The 21,625-nt window shown below is 47.1% G+C and overlaps 1 protein-coding gene across 1 annotated transcript; it reads left to right on the forward strand.

Annotated features, from left to right (window-relative positions):
- Window positions 1–675: 675 nt before the first annotated feature.
- On the forward strand, window positions 676–18,485 carry PRPH2 (peripherin 2). Its single transcript, XM_047733845.1, has 3 exons — window positions 676–1,256; window positions 15,140–15,386; window positions 18,220–18,485. Exons 1-3 carry the CDS (start codon window positions 676–678, stop codon window positions 18,430–18,432), a joined length of 1,041 nt encoding a protein of 346 aa, XP_047589801.1. The 3' UTR covers window positions 18,433–18,485.
- Window positions 18,486–21,625: the final 3,140 nt, after the last annotated feature.

A 21,625-nucleotide genomic window follows, 5' to 3' on the forward strand; every position in this document is an offset into this window, starting at 1 on the left:
AATGTGGAATTGTGGAAGCTTTAAAAAAAAAAAAAAGGCTTATTCTTTTTTTTTTTTTTTAACATGTTGTAAATATTTTCCCACAATCTGTCATTTCTTTTTCAACTTGGATAATAATGTCTTTTGTCCCGGAGAAAGCTTTGATTTGAGAGAGTCTGGCCTGGAAACGGGCCTCCAGGGAGCCACGTGATCTGAGCCAGCCCTCAAGGAGAGCCCACTCCTCTGGCCAGTCTTGTTCTTGGTCCTGATTCTTCAAGCTGAACCCAGAGCTCTCTGCTCCAGGGTGTCCATTTAGGCTCCTCTTGGCCATGCTCTGAAACTGGCACAGCTTTATCTAATGGGATGAACCTGGCTAATGAGATTAGCGAGATGTCTTGTGGTCCCCACTTTTAATCTGCAGCGTTCAGGCTCTCTCTGCTTGGCCGGGAAGGAAGCTGTAGGAACATCGCAGAGACTGGGCCCCTTCCTGAGCTGCGCCTCTGCAGCCCATTACCACGACTACGTCCCTGGGGGTCCCAGGGGAAGGAGCGCAACATGGGCAGCTCCCAGGGTGGCTCCCTGCAGTGTGGGCCATCTGCTCCCTTCCCAAGGCCCTGAGTTTTCAGCCTCTGGGCTCACGAAGGTCAGGAGTGGGAGCTGTGCTGTGGGAAGCTGCCCGGACTGCACTCAGCAAGCATGGCGCTGCTGAAGGTCAAATTCGACCAGATGAAGCGGGTGAAATTGGCCCAAGGGCTCTGGCTTATGAACTGGCTCTCGGTGCTGGCTGGCATTGTCATCTTCAGCCTAGGGCTGTTCCTTAAGATCGAACTGCGGAAGAGGAGTGAAGTGATGAATAATTCAGAGAGCCATTTTGTGCCCAACTCCTTGATAGGGATGGGGGTGCTGTCCTGTGTCTTCAACTCTCTGGCGGGCAAGATCTGCTATGACGCCCTGGACCCTGCCAAGTACGCCAAGTGGAAGCCCTGGCTGAAGCCGTACTTGGCTGTCTGTGTCCTCTTCAACATTGCCCTCTTGCTGGTGACCCTCTGCTGCTTCCTCATGCGGGGCTCCCTGGAGAGCACCCTGGCCCACGGGCTCAAGAACGGCATGAAGTACTACCGAGACACAGATACCCCTGGCAGGTGTTTCATGAAGAAGACCATCGACATGCTGCAGATTGAGTTCAAATGCTGTGGCAACAATGGCTTTCGAGACTGGTTTGAGATTCAGTGGATCAGCAATCGCTACCTGGACTTCTCCTCCAAAGAAGTCAAAGAGTGAGTGGTCTCTGGTCCTGGGGTCAGAGCTAGATGGGGACTTGGAGGCCCATAGGGGTGCTCTGTGTGCACAACTTAGTACTTAGTACGACGTGTGGGAGGCTGGATTCAGTTGGCCCATAGGAAGTTGCCAATATGCTAACATTTTTGACCTATAAAGAAGGCGATGTCATATGTTCCACCTAATGTCTGGCTAAGGAATGGCTGGGAGGAAGGTGTCAAGTTATAGAAGTTGCTTGGATAGGAGTCTCCAGGGAGGAAGACAGAGCCAGGAATGTGAGTCTGCTTCATTCAGTAGGGATGGGGCACTCACAGATCACAAATACTGAGATGTCATTTGGTTCTTCGTCTCATTCACTCAAAGTTCATGCATTCAGTCCCAGAACTTAAATTTCCTGGTTAGTTCCCTTGTTTTCCAACCTTCTGACTCAGAGCATCTCAAGGTGTTTGTCCTTGGGTGTGGTGGAAAGAGCAGAGGACAGGGCAGTCAGGAGGTCCAGGCTATAGTCTAGGATGTGTTGTAACTTAGCTTGTGACCTTGGGTAAGTCACTTGCCACTCTGGTCCCCTGCTTGCCCATCTTTTAAATGAAGGCACTGGAATAGATAATCTTGAGAGGTCACCTCCTAGCTTCATCTAGAGTCTGGCATACAGCAGGTGCCTATTAAATGCCTGCTGGTGTGTACTTCTTGAGTCACGGTAGTGTGACACGATAATGTTTCTAGAGTATTTGCGGTGTGCATAAAAATAAAATCCTGAGGTGCGACGTAGTACTGGTGAGCTAGAGGTGGAGGTGAGAGCGGCTGACTCCGGCCCACTGCTCTTCCCAAAAGACCCACCATTATCAAGTCATTTTCCAGGGAAAGGGTGGCCTGCCCTGAGCCCGTGGCTCATCCTCACCTCTTCTTTCCATCCCATCCAACCCATTTCCTGGCTGAGGCAAGGGGTCAGCTGTTCATCCAGGTTGGTCCTGGGTAAGACTGGTGAGTCCAGGGGGACTTGCACACAGGGTGCTGGGCACGCCGGCAGCAGGGCACGGCTGAAGCCCGGACAACACCAAGGAAGCCCAGATGGGCTAGCTTAGCTGCAGCTCAGATGGAAGGAAAGTCAGACTGAAGGTCACTGTTGGGGCTTCTATTTTCTCTGTGGGTGGGGATTACTGCTACAAATCTCCAGTCAAGGAGAGGCTGGTAAACCGCTTTGCCCTTCCTAGGTGACAGGTCTTGCAGGGACAGCACGAGGTGGCAGGACTCACACAAGCTGCTGCAGGAGGGACAAGCAGAATTCCTGGGGATGGCAGTGGGAGAGGGGGTGAAGCTGAAACAGCCTTTGTGAGCAAATAAGAGAGGGCTTTACTTTTTCCTGTCGTTTTCCTTGATTGCCTTCTGCAGAGTTAGTCGCGGGAGAGATGTACAAAAGTCTCTCTGTAATCCCCAAATCTCCTCTTGCCCCGGAGCAGAGAAATTCTCCGGCTTGTTCTACTCCCAATGGCTGGCTTATCTGCATTGTCAGGCAAACAGCAGGCTTGATCCGAACCACCTCAATGCTTCATACCAACTTGCTGGAGAGAAACTATCCTAACTCGCTGACTTGAAAAAAAGTTTCTCAGCTACACAAAAAAATGCGGTGACAACATTAAGAGAAACAAAAACAGGAAAACAAAAACAAAAACAGAAAAGCCAGATTCTCACCCACCACTGACTAATGGCTTTAATTTCCTCCCATTTTGGTTTAGTCTTGTTAACATTTACATAATAAATAGCGTAACCATGGAATAAATACAACTGAGCGCCCCATTTTGTAATATGATCACGTAATATTTGCATAATGTTCAAAACAACTGTTTTCTCCCCAGCTTTGTTTAAATATAATTGATAAATAGCCTAGCGTGTGTTTAAGGCACAGAACATGTTGATTTGATACACTTAGGTATTGCAAAGTGATTACTACGGTCACGTTAGCTGACACATGGCACGTAATGGCCATTGCATTTTTGTGGTGAGAACTCTCTTAGCAAGTTTCAAGGATCTAACACAGTATAGTTAACTATAATCGCTATGTTGTGCAGGAGATCCCCAGAACTTACTCATCTTATCATTGGAAGTTTGTACCCTTTCACCAACAATTCCCTTTCCCTCTACCCGCCCCCAGCAACCGCAACCATCAGTCTAGTCTCTGTTTCTATGTGTTTGGTTTTTTAGATTTTACAGGTCAGTGAGATCATCCAGTATTTGTGTAAAGGGATCATGTTTCAGTGATGCATCACATGACACTCACTGAAAGGACACACTTAGGCATTTAGGGTGTTCTAATTTGCCTCTTCTGGTAACACTGGAGTAGGCTTTGGCTTCTGTCTCTTTGTCTCTGTCTCTCTCTTACTTCCCTTAGGCTAAGTTTCCAGGTGGAAAATGTACCTGTTGGCTGTAACTTTTCATAAAGCTGGTCTTAAGACACAATGTTAGAACTGAAATGCCTTTCTCCTTTCCAAAACCTCCCACGATGTCACCCTCCTGTGCTAAGGGTACAGTCTCATAGGGTCACCTTCACAGAGAGAGGACCACGTCACTGCTTTCTGCAAATTCTCATGTTTGACCAGTGGACAACACCTGTGAGTGAGGGGAGGTTCCTGGGGTGTGGAGTGGCATTTCCTCCCTTTCCAGATGCTCACATTTTTTTCATGTCTTGACTTCTTTACTTAGGAGGATTATTAGTTTTCCAGACAAAGCTGGCCCCTGAAAATCCTCCTCTGAACAATCCAATGTATTTATTTTTGGGGAGGACAAGCGGTGGGAAGTAGGAAGCATTTACTTTCTCTGGGTTTTCTCAGCAGCACCCTCAGTGGAGGGATCCGGAGGCAGCAGACCCAAGACAAGCAGGGTTGGGGCCCGGCCAGAGGGCAGGACCAGGGAGAAGCGGCATCTTCCACCAAGACTTTTTTTTTTTAAGATTTTATTTATTTATTTGACAGAGATCACAAGTAGGCAAAGAGGCAGGCAGAGAGAGAGAGGGGGAAGCAGGCCCCCTGAGGAGCAGAGAGCCCGATGCGGGGCTCGATCCCAGGACCCTGAGATCATGACCTGAGCCGAAGGCAGAGGCTTAATCCACTGAGCCAGCCAGGTGCCCCAAGACTTATTTTTAAAAAAGGGTTTATTTGTTTATTTGACACACAGAGAGAAAGAACAAGCTGGGGGAGTGAGAGAAGGAGAAGCAAACTCCCTGCTGAGCAGGGAGCCTGATGTGGGGCTCGATCCCAGGACCCCGGGATCATGACCTTAGCTGAAGGCAGACAATCAACTGAACCACCTAGGTGCTCCTTTCACCAAAAAATTTTTAAGGAATTCTTCACTTTTTTCTCTTTTTCCTCTCCCCACCAAATTCAGAGGAGCCAAAAAAAGGTGGCCTCAGTTTCCTCCTTGACCCTGAAGACTCTGGGAGGTAATCCCAGGAGCAGTGAGCTGGTTGGAGGTGGGAAGACTACAGAAAATGCACCAAGCTCCTCCAGTGACACTGGTCCTGGGTAGGGCAGTCTAGTGCCCATGATTTCTGGTCCTTTCTGGAGGCTCTGCCCCTGGGACATCTCTCTCCATTCTATACGATGCACACCTTGCTGGACTGGGCTACAGAAAACATTTCCAGCCTGGGTGCTGAAAGGTGGAACTGGGTTCCTGCACACAGGGCTCCCTGGGACCTCCCAAGCTATGCCCCTCCTCCAACGGTCCCCTGACAAACTGAGCACAGAGCTTGTGGTCCCGGCAAACATGGAGGGGTGCGGTGCCTGGGTGGCTCAGTCAGTTGGGCGGCCTTCGGCTTGGGTCATGGTCCCAGGGTCCTGGGATCGAGCCCCACGTTGGGCTCCCTGCTCAGCAGGAAGCCTGCTTCTCCCTCTCCCTCTGTCTCTGCCTGCTGCTCTGCCCGCTTGTGCTCTCTCTGTCAGATAAATAAATAAAATCTTAAAAAATAAAACAACATGGAGGGGTGGCTGGTGTTTAGAGATTTCTTAGGGGGATCTTTAAGATCAAGGACTGTTTCCTGAAGGCTCCTGGACTAAACAATATCAATTGAAGACTTTTTAAAAAGATTTTTTTTTTTTTAGAGAATCTTTTTTTTTTTTTAAGATTTCTTTTTTTATCCACTTGCGAGAGACAGTGAGAAAAAGAGAGAGAGAGAGAGAGAGAGAGAGAATAGGCAGGGGTGAGGGGTAGAGGGAGAGGGAGAAGTAGACTCCCACTGAGCAGAGAGCCTTATGTAGGGCTCCATCCCAGAACCTAGAGATTGTGACCTGAGTGAAGGCAGAAGCCTAACCCACTGAGCCACCCAGGCGCCCCACCCCAGATTTTTATGAGTTTAGAATCTCCCCATCTGCCCCACTCCGGCAGTCTCAGGCAAATAGCCTGCTGGCCACACCCCACCCCCAGTCTGCCCTATCACTCTGTTGTCAGGTCCCACATTCATTCTGCACAAAACCCCTCCCTGGGGAGTTTGTAATTCTTTTAGGTGTTGCTCTTCTTTTAGGTATTGTTTTCTCTATTTTATAGGTGAGAGATGGGAGCCTCAGGTTGGATCTCACAGCAAGAAGCAGGGGTCGATTTTTAAAAAACAGGCTTATTGATATCATTCACATTCCTTACAACTCACCCACTGAAAGAGGACAGTTCAATGGTTTTTGGCATGTCCACAGAGCTGTGCTACCAGTCAATACCATAGCTCACTCTAGAACATTTTCATCATGGGGCAGGGATGGCTTCTACCCTAGCCTCCCATGGCCTGCCTCTAAAGAACCACTGTCTCCTCTCTGTCTCTATATTCCTCCCTCTTCTGGACACTTCATTTGAATGAAATCATATAATATTGGTCCTTTTGGGCCTAGCTCCTCTGACTTAGCATAATGTTTTCGAAGTTCAACCATGTTGCTACATTTGTTAGAACATCCTTCCCTTTTATGAACAAATGGTATCCTGTTGGATGGAGGGCCAGGTTGCAATTCTGCTCCTTCCAGACGACTGTGCTTCTTGCCGGTGATGTCGAGTCACCTTGCATAGCTTCAGTGTTAGATGAATCTGTGCCCTTACTGACTGACACTTGGAAGTATCCAGGCCACGCTGTCTTCTCTCATCCTGTCTTTCTCTGTCTTTTTGTCATCAATGTCGTCCTCCTCCAGAGAGACAGTGGAAGGTATCAGCAGAGATGACCTAGGCTTGAGAAACTTCTGTGGATTGACTGGATTCCAGTTCTTCTGTGCGCAGGTCCTAGATAATCGTGAGGTGGCCGCACAGAAACCAGAGACACTAGCCAGGCTGCCTGTGGCCTGTGGCAAGCAAGGCTGGGCTCTGCTCTACCCTGTGTCTACCTTCTCATCAGCTCTGGTCTGGTGCTCCTGTGGGTGGGGAGACATGCTCCCTTATAACTGGGGGAAGCCCTCAGAGGGAGAAGCCATGTCCAGGGATGCTGTCCCCCTCGGCCACTGAATCTTCAGAGTAAGTTATCGGGACAGAAGTTTGTAGTTCCTATCCAGTGCTTCTTTTATTTTACTGCATTTTTTACTTTCATCATGGAAAATTTCAAGTATTCACCAAAGTAGAGAGATGATGGCTTTCCACGTACACCTCTCTTAGCTTCAACAGATATACACATTCTTGCTTTCTTGTTTCATTTCTACCATCCTCCCAAACACACATTATCCCCTCTGAGTATCTTTTTTTTTTTTTTAAAGATTTCATTTATTTATTTGACAGAGAGAGATCACAAGTTGGCAGAGAGGCAGGCAGAGAGAGAAAGGAGGAAGCAGGCTCCCTGCTGAGCAGAGAGCCCGATGTGGGGCTTGATCCCAGGACTCTGGGATCATGACCTGAGCCAAAGGCAGAGGCTTTAACCCACTGAGCCACCCAGGCGCCCCCGCTCTGAGTATCTTAAAGCAAATCCTGGGCATGGTTTCCTTTCACCTGTGAATACTTGTGGAGGCATTTCTAACAGGTAAAGAGGGTTTGTTTTTTGTCTTTTTGTTTTTGTTTGATATAAGCACAATAGTAATCATGCCCAACAAAAGTAGCAGCAAGATCATCTGGTCTGTTCAGTCTTCTCTGATTGCCTCAAACTATCTTTTCCAGTTGGTTTGTTCAAATCAGGAGCAAAACAAAGCCCACATTGTGCATTTGGTTCTTTGATCACTTTTGTTTGTTTTTTTTTTTTAAAAGATTTTATTTATTTATTTGACAGGCAGAGATCACAAGTAGGCAGAGAGGCAGGCGGGCAGCGGCGGCGGGGCGGGGGGGAAAGCAGGCTCCCAGCTGAGCACAGAGACCAATGCGGGGCTCGATCCCAGGACCCTGAGATCATGACCTGAGCCAAAGGCAGAGGCTTAATCCACTGAGCCACCCATCTAACACTGAAGCTGTTTCTTTTACTCTAGTAAAAGAGTACTCTAGTAAAAGTTACACTACTTGTCTCTTTTACTCATGCCATGTGTGTATTGAAGGAATGGGGCTATTTGTCCTAAAGAATTCCTTACATTCTCAGCCGGGCAACAGCAGCCAAGTGGTGTCATCTAACTTGTTTTATGTCCCCATAAGCCAGTAGTTAGGGCTGAGGTGGGCTTGGATTCAGGTTTGGTTTTAGCAAGAACACTTCCTGGGGTGCCTTGTATATCTAAATGCATCACATGAAGAGAGTGAAGTCTTCAGCCAGTTTATAGCAATTCCTTCAAAGTGTCCCCCTGATTTCAGGATGAGCAGAGCTTTAGTGTCTTGGGGTGAGAGGCCTTAGCACCAGGAACTGTCACAGCCACGAGGGCTTGGCCTGGAGCCCTCAGTGTGAAGGAGAAGTTGGCACCAAGATCTCTCAGTTTCCCATCCCACTCAGAGAATCCACAGGCTACAGACTTCTGTTCACTCTTTCTGAACAATTTACAGAGATTTCATGAAGACCAGACCTTGGCTAGGAGCTCCCCGAAGGCAAGACTGAGTTTCCCCTCAGACTGGGATTCCTTGAGGGCTGTGCTGTATCTCCTCCTCAGAGTGGGATTCTCCTGAGGGCAGGACAATGTCTCCTCCCATCAGACTGAGGATTCCTGAGGGCAGGACTGTATCTCCCCACTCAGACTGGGGCTTCTTGAGGGCTGTGTGGTTTCTTCCCCCCTCGGACTGGGAATGCCTGAGGACAACGCCCAGGACAGCATAGGGGAGGCAGGCCTGACTTGATAGAGGGTAAAACTTCCCTGGGCACCCAGCCTAGGATCTGTTGGGGTCTCACACCTTTGGAAGTAGGTCCCACACCCCCCTCTCCTCTAGAAGCATCACCTTGTTTACTTACTGCTTGTCCTGGTTCCAACCACAGATTAAGGCCCCACTCACCCTCTTAAGACAAAGCCAGGCAAGGAGAGCTCCTTAGGTGGTGAGCTGGCTATTTATATCAGAGTATTTCCCAGGCTACAAATCTTGCTCTGCTCAGGGCTCACCAGGGCTTGTAAGGGTCTTGATTAAGATAAGACCTGTTTTCTAGCATACTCAGCCACAGCCAAGTCATATATGACTTGGGAAAATCATCATGTCAGAGTTTTCCTGGAAAAACCAATGTAATTTAGGAGGTAAATCAATAAATGAACAAGGAAAGGCATATGGAAATAAACAGTGGAGGGGAGTGGGGAAGGCAGGAATATAACTGATAATGAATCAATCCCCAACTGGAATGCTAAGTGACACTTGTGGGAACCTTGGCAATTCACTTGGCCTTTGTCAGACTCAGTTATCTCATCTGAAAAATGACATGACAGGGGTGCGGTAGAGAGTAAATGGAATAATACACATATAGCAGTTGATATACAGCAGTACAGTATTAGCATTTCCTTAAAGATTTTTTTTTAATGTTACTGGACATAAAGTACTGCAGGTGGTGAGGGAAGACACAAATGGGAGACACAGCCCTGCCCTCAGGGAGCCCAGTGTGAGGAGGAGTCACAGCCCTGCCCTCAGAGAGCTCCAGTCTGAGGGGAGACACAGCCTTGTCCTCAGGGAACCCCAGTCTGAGGGGGGAGACACAGCCCTGCAGTCAGGTAGCCCAGTCTGAGAGGGAGACACAGCCTTGCCCTCAGGAAACCCCAGTCTGAGGGGAGACACAGCCTTGTCCTCAGGGAGCCCCAGTCTGAGGGGAGACAGAGCCTAGTCCTCAGGGAGCCCCAGTCTGAGGGGGAAGACACAATCCTAACTCAGAGAATCCCAATCTGAGGAGAGATGTAGCTTTGCCTTAACAAGGCTAGCAAGGTGATTTTTCCACTTGGGGGAGTGAGCTAGGTGAGGAGGAAAGATAAGGGTTCTCCAGAAGGCCAGCCTGTAGAGTAAGGGTAGAGTAAAGGTAGTAAGAATAACTGGCCTCAGCTCACACAACTGCAAGCCTGACCTTCACTTCAGATACACATGTAGTATGTATGAGGCAGGTCTGTAGACTTTACTCCAGCTTAATACGCCTGGAGAGTGCATAAGGAGCAAGAACCTCCAACAGACAGGAAGGACCTGAGAGACTCTGAAGAATCTCTGAGGGGAGGAGTGGGCAACTGCTATGGGCTAGTCTCCCACTTCTTGTTCACTACTTCTTCTTTTGTAGAACAATCTGGTGGATTGCAAGGTCCTGCCTAGCTGGCCATGGGCATTCTCTGAGGGCCTGTGTCAAGTGCATTCCACACCTTGCCTCATTTAAAGCTCCCCACAGCTCCCAAGAGGGTAATCCCCAACTCACAGAGGTCCAGAGGATGAAGTTCCACAGATCAGAAAGGCAGACTTGGGACTCAAAGTCTGGGTCCTTCTACTATCTCCACTCTTCTCATGGGGACATTGGGAATGGCCCAGGTGGGATGTTGTGTTGGTGGGAGAAAGCTCAAGGGAAAGCCTGCAGGTCAGGAAAAAGGACAGACAGAAATTGAGCTACAAGACCCCCAGCATCAAGAGACTGGGGATGAGAGATTACTGTCTGCTCAGTTGGGCAGGGACTGCTGGCTCAAGAGGGGAACAGGAATCCCAAACTGATAGCCTTTCTGCTTCAGTCTTCCCAACTTGGACCACCCAGGGTCCCACCACCAGGTGCTGAGCTGGGTCTGCAGGGAGAGAGCAGAGTGGTTTCTGCTCCCACTGTGCTCTTGGTGCACTCAGTTAAACTCAAGGAAGAACTTCAGTAGCAACTGCTTTAGTCAGTGACAAATGTCTAATAGGGCTTGCCTCAGGTCAGTAGTGAGCTCTGCTCTTACAGACATAGTTGCTGTCCCCACAGAAGACTCTCATAGTCTCTTCTTCTTGGTTGGCAGAAACCCTGCCACCTGCTCCTAAGTGTCTACTGCCCAGTGGTGTTGAGTGGTCTGTTCATTGTCACAGCTGTTTCCTGAGGGCACACAGAGCACATGTGAAGGCTCCTGCTCCATCACCTCACCTAGGCTTGGGCATGAGTCCATGCTTGTTGCGAACTTACTACGTACCAGCCACTCTTCCAAGACTTTTTACATGCATGCCTTCATACAATCTCATATCAACTCCATTTTACAGATGAGGAAGCTGAGGCCTAGAGAGGCGAAGGAACTTGTCCAGAGGAATGAACTGGGAGTAAGTTCAGGTGATCCTGCTCTTACCACTGTTCTGGATCTCCTGTGTACCCAGACCCATCCTTTCTCTGGGCAAGGGTCCTGCCCAGGGAGTAGAGGTCAGGGACTAGAGAGCATGTGGAAATATGGTCACCATAACCCAGGCAAGGACTGTTCTGGAACCAAGGAGGCCACATTGTGCAGAACATTCCTGAAGTCTTAATTATACTGATCAACAGACAGTTCACAGAAATGGAGCCACACATGACCCTTCAGCATAGCAGAAGATACTCAACTTCACTCATAATGAGGAAAATGGAAGTTAGATACTATCTTCCAGCTCTCAGGTTGGCAAAGGTCAAAAATCAAACCTGTGTGGGTACAGCCATGAAGGATAGGTCATCTCATGCATGTCTGTTGGGGATGTGATTGTATGAACTCCAGAGTGAAATATGGCAGGGATCTAGGGTAATCACAGATGGACCCACACTTTGATGCAGGGATACCTCTCTAGGAACTGACCCTCTAGATATATTCACAATACCCAAAATGTTTGTATTGACAGGACACTGGGAAAACCCTAAATATCCAGCAGTAGGGAACTGACTAGTATCCCACGGATCACCTGTACAATGGTGATACCATGCAGCTCATTAAAAACCTGGAAGACAGGGGCGCCTGGGTGGCTCAGTGGGTTAAAGCCTCTGCCTTCAGCTCAGGTCATGATCCCAGGGTCCTGGGATTAAGCCCTGCATCGGGCTCTCTGCTTGGCAGGGAGCCTGCTTCCCCTTCTCTCTCTGCCTGCTTCTCTGCCTACTTGTGATCTCTGTCAAATAAATAAATAAAATCTTTTAAAAAATTGAAAGAAAGGGGCACCTGGGTGGCTCAGTGGGTTAAAGCCTCTGCCTTCGGCTCAGGTCATGATCTCAGGGTCCTGGAATCGAGCCCCGAATCCGGATCTCTGCTCAGCAGGGAGCCTGCTTCCTCCTCTCTCTCTCTGCCTGCCTCTCTGCCTACTTGTGATCTCTGTCTGTCAAATAAATAAATAAAATATTTAAAAAAAAATTGAAAGAAAAAAGAATGTCCATCACTAATTAAAAAAAAAACACAAAACAAAAAACCTGGAGAACACTCTCCACTAGTAGACATAAAAAGATCTCTAAGATTCTGCTAAACAAAAAGAGAAAGGTTCAAGACAGTACGTTACCATCGGGGTAAAAAAAAAAAAAGAAGAAGAAGAAGAATATTTGCAGATTCTGTGTTTACTTTTCAAGTATGAAGCCTTTTTATTATTTATTTATTTATGTATTTACTCATTTATTTATTAAAAGATTTTACTTATTTGATAGAGACACAGCCGAGAGAGGGAACAAGCGGGGGAGTGGGAGGGGGAGAACCAGGCTTCCAGCTGAACAGGGACCCTGATGTGGGTTTTGATCCCAGGACCCTGGGATTATGACCTGAGCCGAAGGCAGACGCCCAATGACCGAGCTACCCAGGCGCCCCGTATGAAACCTTTTTAGAAGGACAGACCATTGGCTACAGCTGGGTGCACCTGGAGGTCAAGGGACAAGAATGAGTGGGAGACTAAACACGGACATTTAGAAGCTAAACATTGAAATTATCATTTCAATGAACATTGTTGAAAAGAATTTCTTTTTATTAATGTTTTTTGAAGATTTTATTTATTTGAGAGAAAGCAAGAGAACAGAGATGAACAGAGAAAGAGAGCGAGAGCAGAAGTGGGGGTAGGGGCAGAGGGTGAGGGAGAAGCAGGCTTCCCACTGAGCAGGGAGCCCCATGCGGGCTCAATCCCAGGACCCTGAGATCCTGACCTGAGCCAAAGGCAGATGCTTAACTGAGCCACCCAGGCGCCCCTTGAAAACAATTTCTATTATTTACTTATATATTATTGAGGTATAGTTGACATGCAACATTATATTAGTTTTGGATACAACATATGATTTTCTGTTTGAATAAAATGCAAAGTTATCACCACAATAAATCTAGCTAGCATCCATCACCATATATAGTTAGAGAATTTTTTTTCTGGTGATAAGAAACTTCAAGATTAACTCTCTTGGCAGCTTTCAAATAGGCTATACAGCATTATTAACTATAGTCATCATGCTGTATATTACATCCCCAGGACTTATTTATTTATAACTGGAAGCATCTACTTTGGTCACCAACAGCCATTTTACCCACCTATCTCACCTGCCTCTGGTAACCACAAATTTTCTCTGTATCTATAAACTTGGTTTTTTGGCTTGTTTTGTTTTTAGAGTCCACATATAAGTGAGATCAAATTGTATTTGTCTTTATTATTTCACTTGGCATAATGTCCTCAAGGTCCATCCGTGTTGTTGCAAATGGCAAGATTTCTTTTTTTATAGATTTCTTTTAAAGATTTTTCTTTTAAAGATTTTATTTATTTATTTGACAGACGGAGATCACAGAGAAGCAGGCAGAGAGAGAGGAGGAAGCAGGCTCCCTGCTGAGCAGAGGGCCCGATGCGGGGCTCGATCCCAGGACCCTGGGATCATGACCTGAGCCGAAGGCAGAGGCTTTAACCCACTGAGCCACCCAGGCGCCCCTAAAGATTTTTTTTTTTAAGATTTTATTTATTTGACAGACAGAGATCACAAGTAGGCAGAGAGGCAGGCAGAGAGAGAGAGAGGGAAGCAGTCTCCCTGCTGAGCAGAAAGCCCGATGCGGGACTCGATCCCAGGACCCTGAGATCATGACCTGAGCCAAAGGCAGCAGCTTAACCCACTGAGCCACCCAGGTACCCCAAGATTTTTTTTTTTATAGCTGAATAATATACCATTGTGTGTGTGTATCAAAGTTTCTTTATCCATTCACCCATCAATGGACACTTAAGTTGTTGCCATGTTTTAGCTTTTATAAATAATGCAGGAGTGAACACAGGGATACATATATCTTTTCAACTTAATATCTTCTTCTTTTAAGATTTTATTTTTAAGTAATCTCTACACTCAATGTGGGGCCTGAACTCACAACCCCAAGATCAAGAGTCACATGCTCCAATGACTGAGACAGCCAGGTGCCCCTCGAGTTAATGTTCTCATTTTCTTTGAATACCCAGAAGTGGAATTATAATTTCTATTTTAAATAATTACATGCTTTCTATTCTTGCGTTGTAAAAGTATGCCACTATTATGTAATGCATTGTTCATGTGCAACTTAAAAAAAACTTGGTACTCAAGATGACAAGCATACACTCGCACAGATCTTAAGTGTGAAGCTTGATGATGTCTCGCACATAAGACACCTGGGTAACTGCACTCAGGTCAGACAGGACATACCCAGATGCCTGAAGAGGATGGGGAGAGCCTTCACTGTAAAGATGTCTGCCCCTTTTGAATTCTCAACCCAGATGAATGTATGGTGCGCCCTAACCAAATACATAGTAAATATGGAAGTGCAGAAATAATGTGCACTGCATCCTTCAGGTGAGTAAGGAGAGCCCACCTGACCACAGGCAGAGTTCACTGTGGACATCAAGCAAGCTGACAGCAAGGACTGTGACTGTCCAGTCTCATTCCCTGCCCGCACACAGACCCGGGCCAGAGCAGGACTTCTGGAAACATCTCTTGAATAGAACTGGTCTGGCCAGAGGGGGCATTGGTTCCCAGTGACTTGTTATTGGGAGATAGAAGGTTGGAGACAGGGCTGGGGGCTAAAGGTTGTTGGCAAGTCTTGTCCTAGTCACCACCTGTCCTGCTCCTCTTTCGACCAGCTTGACATGGTTCCAAATAATCCCTGCAGGCCAGGGCCTGGCAGTCCACAGGGTGGTTGGATGAATTTCTACATTTCTTACTGACTTGCTTCTTGATTCATCATCTGTCTCAACCCTGTAGGACATTAGCTCTAGGAAGGCAGGGAGATTGGTTTTCTAGGGTTATTTCTCTCTCTCTCTCTTTTTTAAGATTTTATTTATTTATTTGACAGAGAGAGATACAGTGAGAGAGGGAACACAAGCGGGGGGGTGGGAGAGGGAGAAGCAAGCTTCCTGCTGAGCAGGGAGCCCGATGCGGGGCTCAATCCCAGGACCCTGGAATCATGACCTGAGCTGAAGGCAGACGCTTAATGACTGAGCCACCCAGGCGCCCCATCATTTCTCTATCTTCAGCTCCTAGAACAGTGGCTGGCACATAGTAGATGCACAACAAATATTTATCAAGAATGAATGAATGAACAAATGGATGAATGAATATTATAGATTTTTGGAGGCAGGGGATTGGGGGAGCTGGCTCCTGGTGAGAAATACAAGAAGCCTCTCTCAAGCCATCTTTCTCCTCTAGTCGCATCAAGAGCAATGTGGATGGGCGATACCTGGTGGATGGCGTTCCCTTCAGCTGCTGCAACCCCAGCTCACCACGGCCCTGCATTCAGTACCAGCTCACCAACAACTCAGCACATTACAGCTACGACCACCAGACGGAGGAGCTGAACCTGTGGGTGAATGGTTGCAGGGCCGCCCTGCTGAACTACTACAGCAGCCTCATGAACTCCATGGGTGCTGTCGCCCTCCTTGTCTGGCTCTTTGAGGTAGGCTTTGGGCCAGGTGGGGGCGAGGAAGTGGGAGCCACCTGCCCCATTTGGATTTCATGGGTGGGGCCTAGCCTGGAGTGCTTGTCTCTCTCCTCGGAACCAGCCCTCAGCCTAGCTGTGGGTCAGGCAGGCCTAAGTTTCAATCCCAGCACCTCCATTATTTTTTCTTTCCTATGACTCAAAAAATAGTTTATTGAGGTGAAATTCATGGAACATAAAATGAACGATTTAAAGTGAGCAATTCAGTGGCAGTTAGTACATTCACAATGTTGTGTAACAATGACCTCTATCTAGCTCTAGATTTCCGTCACTCCCAAAGAGAAGCTCATACCCATTAAGGAGCATACTCCCCATCTCTTTCCCCCCAGCCCCTGGCAACCGTTAATCTGTGCTCTGTTCTTGTGTATTTATCTATTCTGGACATTTTATATAAATGTCATCACAGTATGTAACTTTCCTGTTTGGCTTCCTTCACTTTGCATGTTTTAGAGGTTCATCCTGTGCCTTTGTTTTTTCAGTCTGAGGTCGTGGAAAGTTATTTAACCTCTCTGTTATAGGGTGCCGAAAGCATTAGCTTTGGGACTCCTGGGGGGCAAAAGGAGAAAATACGTACCTTGTGTCCAGGAAATGGGAGCTGTCTGGATTTGTGATTCTCTGGAGACTCTGGTAGCAATTTAGCTGTTATTCTAATTAGTGTATTCATCTGATCTCACCTGTAAGGCTTAATTCCTCTCTGTACAGAAGAGTTTGGGATGTAGCCATTTATTCATTTATTGAAGAGTTAGTTCTTAAACACTAAGGAGTGCTAGACGCTGTCCTGGGTGCTGAATGAAAGCCAGTATTAGGGAGTGATAAACCGTGGGGGTAGAGAGGGTGACTTAGGGGCTTCTGCTTTGTACTAACAGCAGAAAATCCAGACCCCCAGATTCACAAGTACAAAGCAAGAAGCCTTAGGTGGGGAAAGTTTGTCCATTAGAGAAGATTCACTGAAAGTTTCCTTTAAGTAAGTTGTTCTCTTAGTGCTATGGAAGTTCACACATAGTTGTGCCCTTGGCTGAGATGACTACTTCTAACTCACTACATCACATTAGAAGTACTGTAAAATCTGGGGGGTGGGCTGGTTGGGAAGGGAGGGCTTCTTTTAGTGTTGAGGCAAATAAATATTGTTTTATTGGCTATTGACTCCTTGAGGCACAGTCTTGGGTATGAGCGGGTAGAGCTGGGCGAGAAGCTTACTGCTAGAAGGTCAGAAGGTCGTGTCCCCTGAAAACCCATGAAAAGAAGACTGAAAGGATAACAGAAGTCAGTGGGAAAACGGGGTCCCACTGGTTGCCTCTCAGTTTGCTCACCATTCTAGGGAGCTAGTGACTATATGAGATGAGGACGGGCTCACTGGAAACAGGGAGTAAATGCCCTTGATTTTTAGTTGAGGTCTTTGGTTAGCCGAACTCTGTGATGGGCACAAGGGTGGCTGAACTACTAACACTAGGACTTTGGCCTGAGCCTTGCCCTTCTGGGCCTCACAATCCAGTTAGGAAGTGACATCTAACTCATGAACCAAAGGGAGAACCATTACCAAGTGCAAAATTCATAATGCAGCAGTAAGCCTCCTTCAGGAAAGGAGGGGATCAGAGTGGGAGCATGCATACCAGAAGGACCTCCTGGAGGTGAGTTTTTCCACCATAAGAATATTTTATTAAACTTTCAATAGACGACAACAATAACAAAAACCTAAAGCTATTAGTTACTAATGTCATCTACTATTGCAATGATAAAATACTCCTTGAGCATTGATTCAATAGATGTTTCTTGAGGCCCTACTGCCATGGGGTGTTGTTCTAGGGGCTGGGAGACTGAATGAATGAGATGGATTAGGGGGTGGACATTCTCTGTTAGCAGGCCTCACCACCTCACAGTGTGTAGGAGAATAAAACCAGGAATATGTGTAGAAACAAGTGGGTAACATAATACATTAGAACAGTGCAAACAGTACTTACCACACTAATAACCAACCACGGCCGACATGTCTATTCATCCTTACTGCGCACCACGTACTGCGCTCTACGGCTACTGACATGACACAGCATGCACACGTGGCAGAGACACTCCATCTGAAAATCTGTAAACCAGATGTAAACTGAGGCTTCTTAGTCACATGGCTGGCTAAGTGCCAGGACTGGGATTTGAACCCAGACATTTTGGCTCCATAGCCTGCTGCAATGACTGCTAGTGAACAAATGCAAACTAATTATCCACTCATCCCTGCACGAATCAAAACACCAGAAGTAGAGGAAACCACATACAGTGGTACTGTTTGCTGAGAAGGGGGTGACTTTAATTCTGTATAGCAAATAGTTACCCAACACCCAGAACGGGCCAAGCACTGTGCTAGGAATGGGGTGGTTATGAGGAGAAGCCTGGTACTAATGCCTTCAGAATGTGAGACCTGAGAGGAGGAAGGAGAGTGAGTAGCAGGGCCACTCACTGAAGGCTGAAGCTGAATTAACAGGTGAATGTGGAGAGGAACAATGTTCTAGGCAAACAGCAAACAGTAAAAACTAGAGAGAAGAAAGTGTGGATGGGACCCTAAGGAGCCCAGGGTGACCAGAGAGAGAGGAGAATGGGGCTGGAGATGAGGCTGGAGAAGAGGCAGCTATCTTGAGCGCCAGGCCAGGCTGGTGTGCAGGCCCTCACCGACCCAGACTCCAGAGACCCTGCCACACTTGTGGGGCCCTGGGGTTGAAGAGGCTGGTGGTCTGCAGAGTTTCCTAATAGCTCCAGCCCCCAGCTCCTTCTCCCAGACCTCCTCTAAATCTCTTCTCCCCACCAGGTGACCATCACGATTGGCCTGCGCTACTTACACACAGCACTGGAAAGTGTGTCCAACCCGGAAGACCCTGAGTGTGAGAGTGAGGGCTGGCTTCTGGAGAAGAGTGTGTCGGAGACTTGGAAGGCCTTTTTGGAGAGTCTGAAAAAGTTGGGCAAGAGTAACCAGGTGGAAGCTGAGGGTGCGGATGCGGGCCAGGCCCCAGAGGCTGGCTGATGGCCCTGGGGCGCCCTCCCCTCCTGAACACAGAGAAGTAGCGGACTCCAAAAAGTGGATACACCCCCATCCAATCTGAATCTCCCAAGGAGGATGGCCATTTTACAGAGACTCTTCTGGATGGTGGGATTTAAAGTTTAGGATCCCTAAAAGCATTTGGCAAACATTTGTTGAATGACCTAAAAATGAACGAACCCCTACTCAGGCCCACTACTTTTGGATATGCCCTCACGGTGGACTCAGGGGGGCCTCTCAGTGGATCACTCTTCATAGCACATGAATTCAGTTCCACCCTGAAGCCACTAGCCACACATGAGGGCAGCTCCCCTTTAAAGTGTATGCCATTACGAGCTCCAAGTTGCTTCCTTCTGTATCCAAAGCGTCGCTCGGTGCACAAGCAGAGAAGTCTAAAAAATGTCCTGGCCATGTTGTCATCTTTTTTTTTTTTTTTTTTTTAATGCCAAGATCGACAGGTCAGCCATTTTATTTGTGTAATTGTGGAAGGAGGGGGCATTATACTTTTCTAAGAGTAATGCACTCTCAAAGCACTGAGGGCTTCACAAGAGGAAGTCTTCAATCATGGGGCAAAATAACCTAAAGACAGGGGATTACTTTCTTCACCAAAAACACAGTTAAAGGCTACTTTTGTGTCACAGTCCCATGCCCTCACTTAGCCTGGAGTGAGCCATTGGCTGAGGAAGTCAGGTTATTTGCATGTTCTGGCAACATCTCACCCCTCAAGTGCCAGCTGACCTCCTTTGGCTCGTCTGCGGAAGCATTGGGTTAGGTGGCTGCCCTTTACTGGAAGAGGAGCAACAATCAGATGAGTCCATCCTTTGGAGACCAGGCTTCACCTCTTGAGGGGCCCAGGAACACCCACACAGGTGGCCATGACAGCTCCATGGACCACACAAATGGTCTACAGTGGAGGGCAAGGTGTCCTCTCAGAGATTCTTCCTGTTTCTTTCCCCAGATACCATCCTGCAAAGCACTATTTCTGGAATGCCTCTGTATTAAAGAAGATTCCTTGAGACAGTCTATCTTCCCAAGCTAGTGATGGCAAGAGAAATTTTAACTTCTCTCAGAAAAGAGAAAAAAGGAAGCTTTTAGGGGAAGGAGAGAATGACTTTGTTACTGTTCTGAAGTGTTCAGTGGGGAGAAAAAAACTTCTGGTGCTGCCTGGGGTATGTTCTGGGGCTCTAATTCTCCCGGGCATAAGATCAGATCAAAGGTATTTGAACACTGTCAGACTTTGGACCCAGGTTTAATTTAATTAGACTTCTGAGTCTCTTTGAGACCAAAGAATGGTCCACATTGAAAATGCTGAGGGAGTCAGCCACCTCTGACAAGGGGCCTGGAACTCTCTCCCCTCAGGAGTGCTGAGAACCATCGTGAAAGTGCTGCTCTAGGCCCATGTGTAACTATGCTGTTAACAGCTGTATGATAGACATTAAAAATTACATTGTGTGAAAATAATTTGTGTTAATGCCTATCTTAGCCTATTCAACAGTATGTTATCACAGCATCCCCAACTCTAGCTAGTATTTGTTAACAAAGCCAAATTGCACTTGACCCTAAAAGGAAGCGTTTCAACAGGGTAGCTACGTTTCAACAAGATGGGTATTACCTCTCTCCCTCTTACCATTTCCTGTCTGTAAGAACAGTGATTATAAGGTTATCCAAATAATCTTGACATTTGCTAGTTTAGACCAGAGCTGAATTCATTTAATAGGTGGAATCTTAGTTTAATGATTTAAGCAAAAATTCCAAACCATCTTTTTTCCTGCACTGGTCAAAACACATTTTCCCAAACAAGGAAATGTGTCTCTGTGGGCCAGGTTATAGGGCAGATGTAAATCTGAGAGCTGTCGGGAGGACTAAGGGTTAACTGATCTTACAATGAATATCCCTGGTTGGTTCAGAGCAGACTTAGGGTGACCTGCATTTATCAGGTCCTCTCAGGAAGCTGCTGGCAAGACTCTGTACCAGGACTTCCTTGTGTCTAACTTCAGTCTTTCCTGGGACAGTGTAAATTCATTTCTCCCAAGGGACTCAGCCAGGTTTTCAAGTCTGGCAGGCCTAGCCCTGGGGTAGGATGAGAGGTAAAGGCATCACCTTAGGCCTTTTAAAACACTTACCCCATGGTGAAGTAGGTACTAGTTACTTATTTTTGAACGTTTAGGAAGACAAGTATCCTAGAATCCATGGCTTTCAGTTTAAGAACCCATAGCCTCTTGCAACACTGTCCAGCGCAGAGCTGAGCCACCAGCAAATAAACCCCAAGTAACCTCAATACAAGTTAATAAGATTAAGTGCTTGCTCTGCATGGCCCCCTGCCCCTCCTTGTCCCAGCATCTGTAATGCTAGGCCAGCAGGTTTGCAGCTTAGCCAAGAGCTGGGGGTGAGGGAAGGGGGAACCAAGACAGGGCCTCTGACCTACTACTGGGTAAGAACATGGCTCCTGAGGACAGTGCAGCCAGCCAGCAGCACTGTTGTGTTAGGAATAGGAATGTGGCAGTTGGGGGTGGGTGGGTGGGGACAGTATGTAAGTAAGGGAGAGAGGGGATGCCTTCCTGGTCCTCAGTGGGCAGGAAACTAGCTTGAAGGGAGGAAACAACTGTCTTTAACTTCCAATGGTATGCTTTGTCTTCCCAAAAAGAGAATGAGTATAAATAGCAAAGTTAGAGAATGTTGTGCAAAGATGGTATACAGTCGCTTAAGATAAAGGGGCAACTCCTAGTTATTTACCCAAGGAGAATGGAAATGTAGGTCCACACAAAAACCTGTGCATTAATGTTTTCACTTTTTTCATATCACCAAAAACCACCCAAACATCCTTCACACCTGGTAACTGCATAAACATCTGCACAACGGAATGCGGCTCAGCAACCGAAATCATGCGGGTGATTCTCCAACGCATTAGTCTTCTTAGTGAGAGAAGTCAGGCTCAAAAGGCTACATGATATATATTTATAGACCATTCTGGAAGAGGCAAAACAAAGGGACAGAAAGGTTAGTGGTTGGCTGGGGTGAGGATGGGGCAAGAAGGTGACCACAAAGGGGCTTGAGGGAGCTTCGTAGGGACACAGAACTGTACTATTTGATTGTAGCCGTTGTTAAACAATGCATGCATTTGTTAAAATGCATAAACCTTTCCACTAAAAATTAGGGTGAATTTTACTGTGCGTACAAT

This window comes from Lutra lutra, chromosome 6, assembly GCF_902655055.1.
Source record: "Lutra lutra chromosome 6, mLutLut1.2, whole genome shotgun sequence".
Lineage (NCBI taxonomy): Eukaryota > Metazoa > Chordata > Mammalia > Carnivora > Mustelidae > Lutra > Lutra lutra.

Excerpts from the sequence above, each read along its gene's own strand:
- PRPH2 (XM_047733845.1), top strand. The coding sequence starts at position 676 with ATGGCGCTGCTGAAGGTCAAATTCGACCAGATGAAGCGGGTGAAATTG. Across the intron at positions 1,257-15,139 it reads TCCTCCAAAGAAGTCAAAGA|TCGCATCAAGAGCAATGTGG; the intron begins GTGAGTGGTCTC and ends TTTCTCCTCTAG. Across the intron at positions 15,387-18,219 it reads TCCTTGTCTGGCTCTTTGAG|GTGACCATCACGATTGGCCT; the intron begins GTAGGCTTTGGG and ends TCTCCCCACCAG.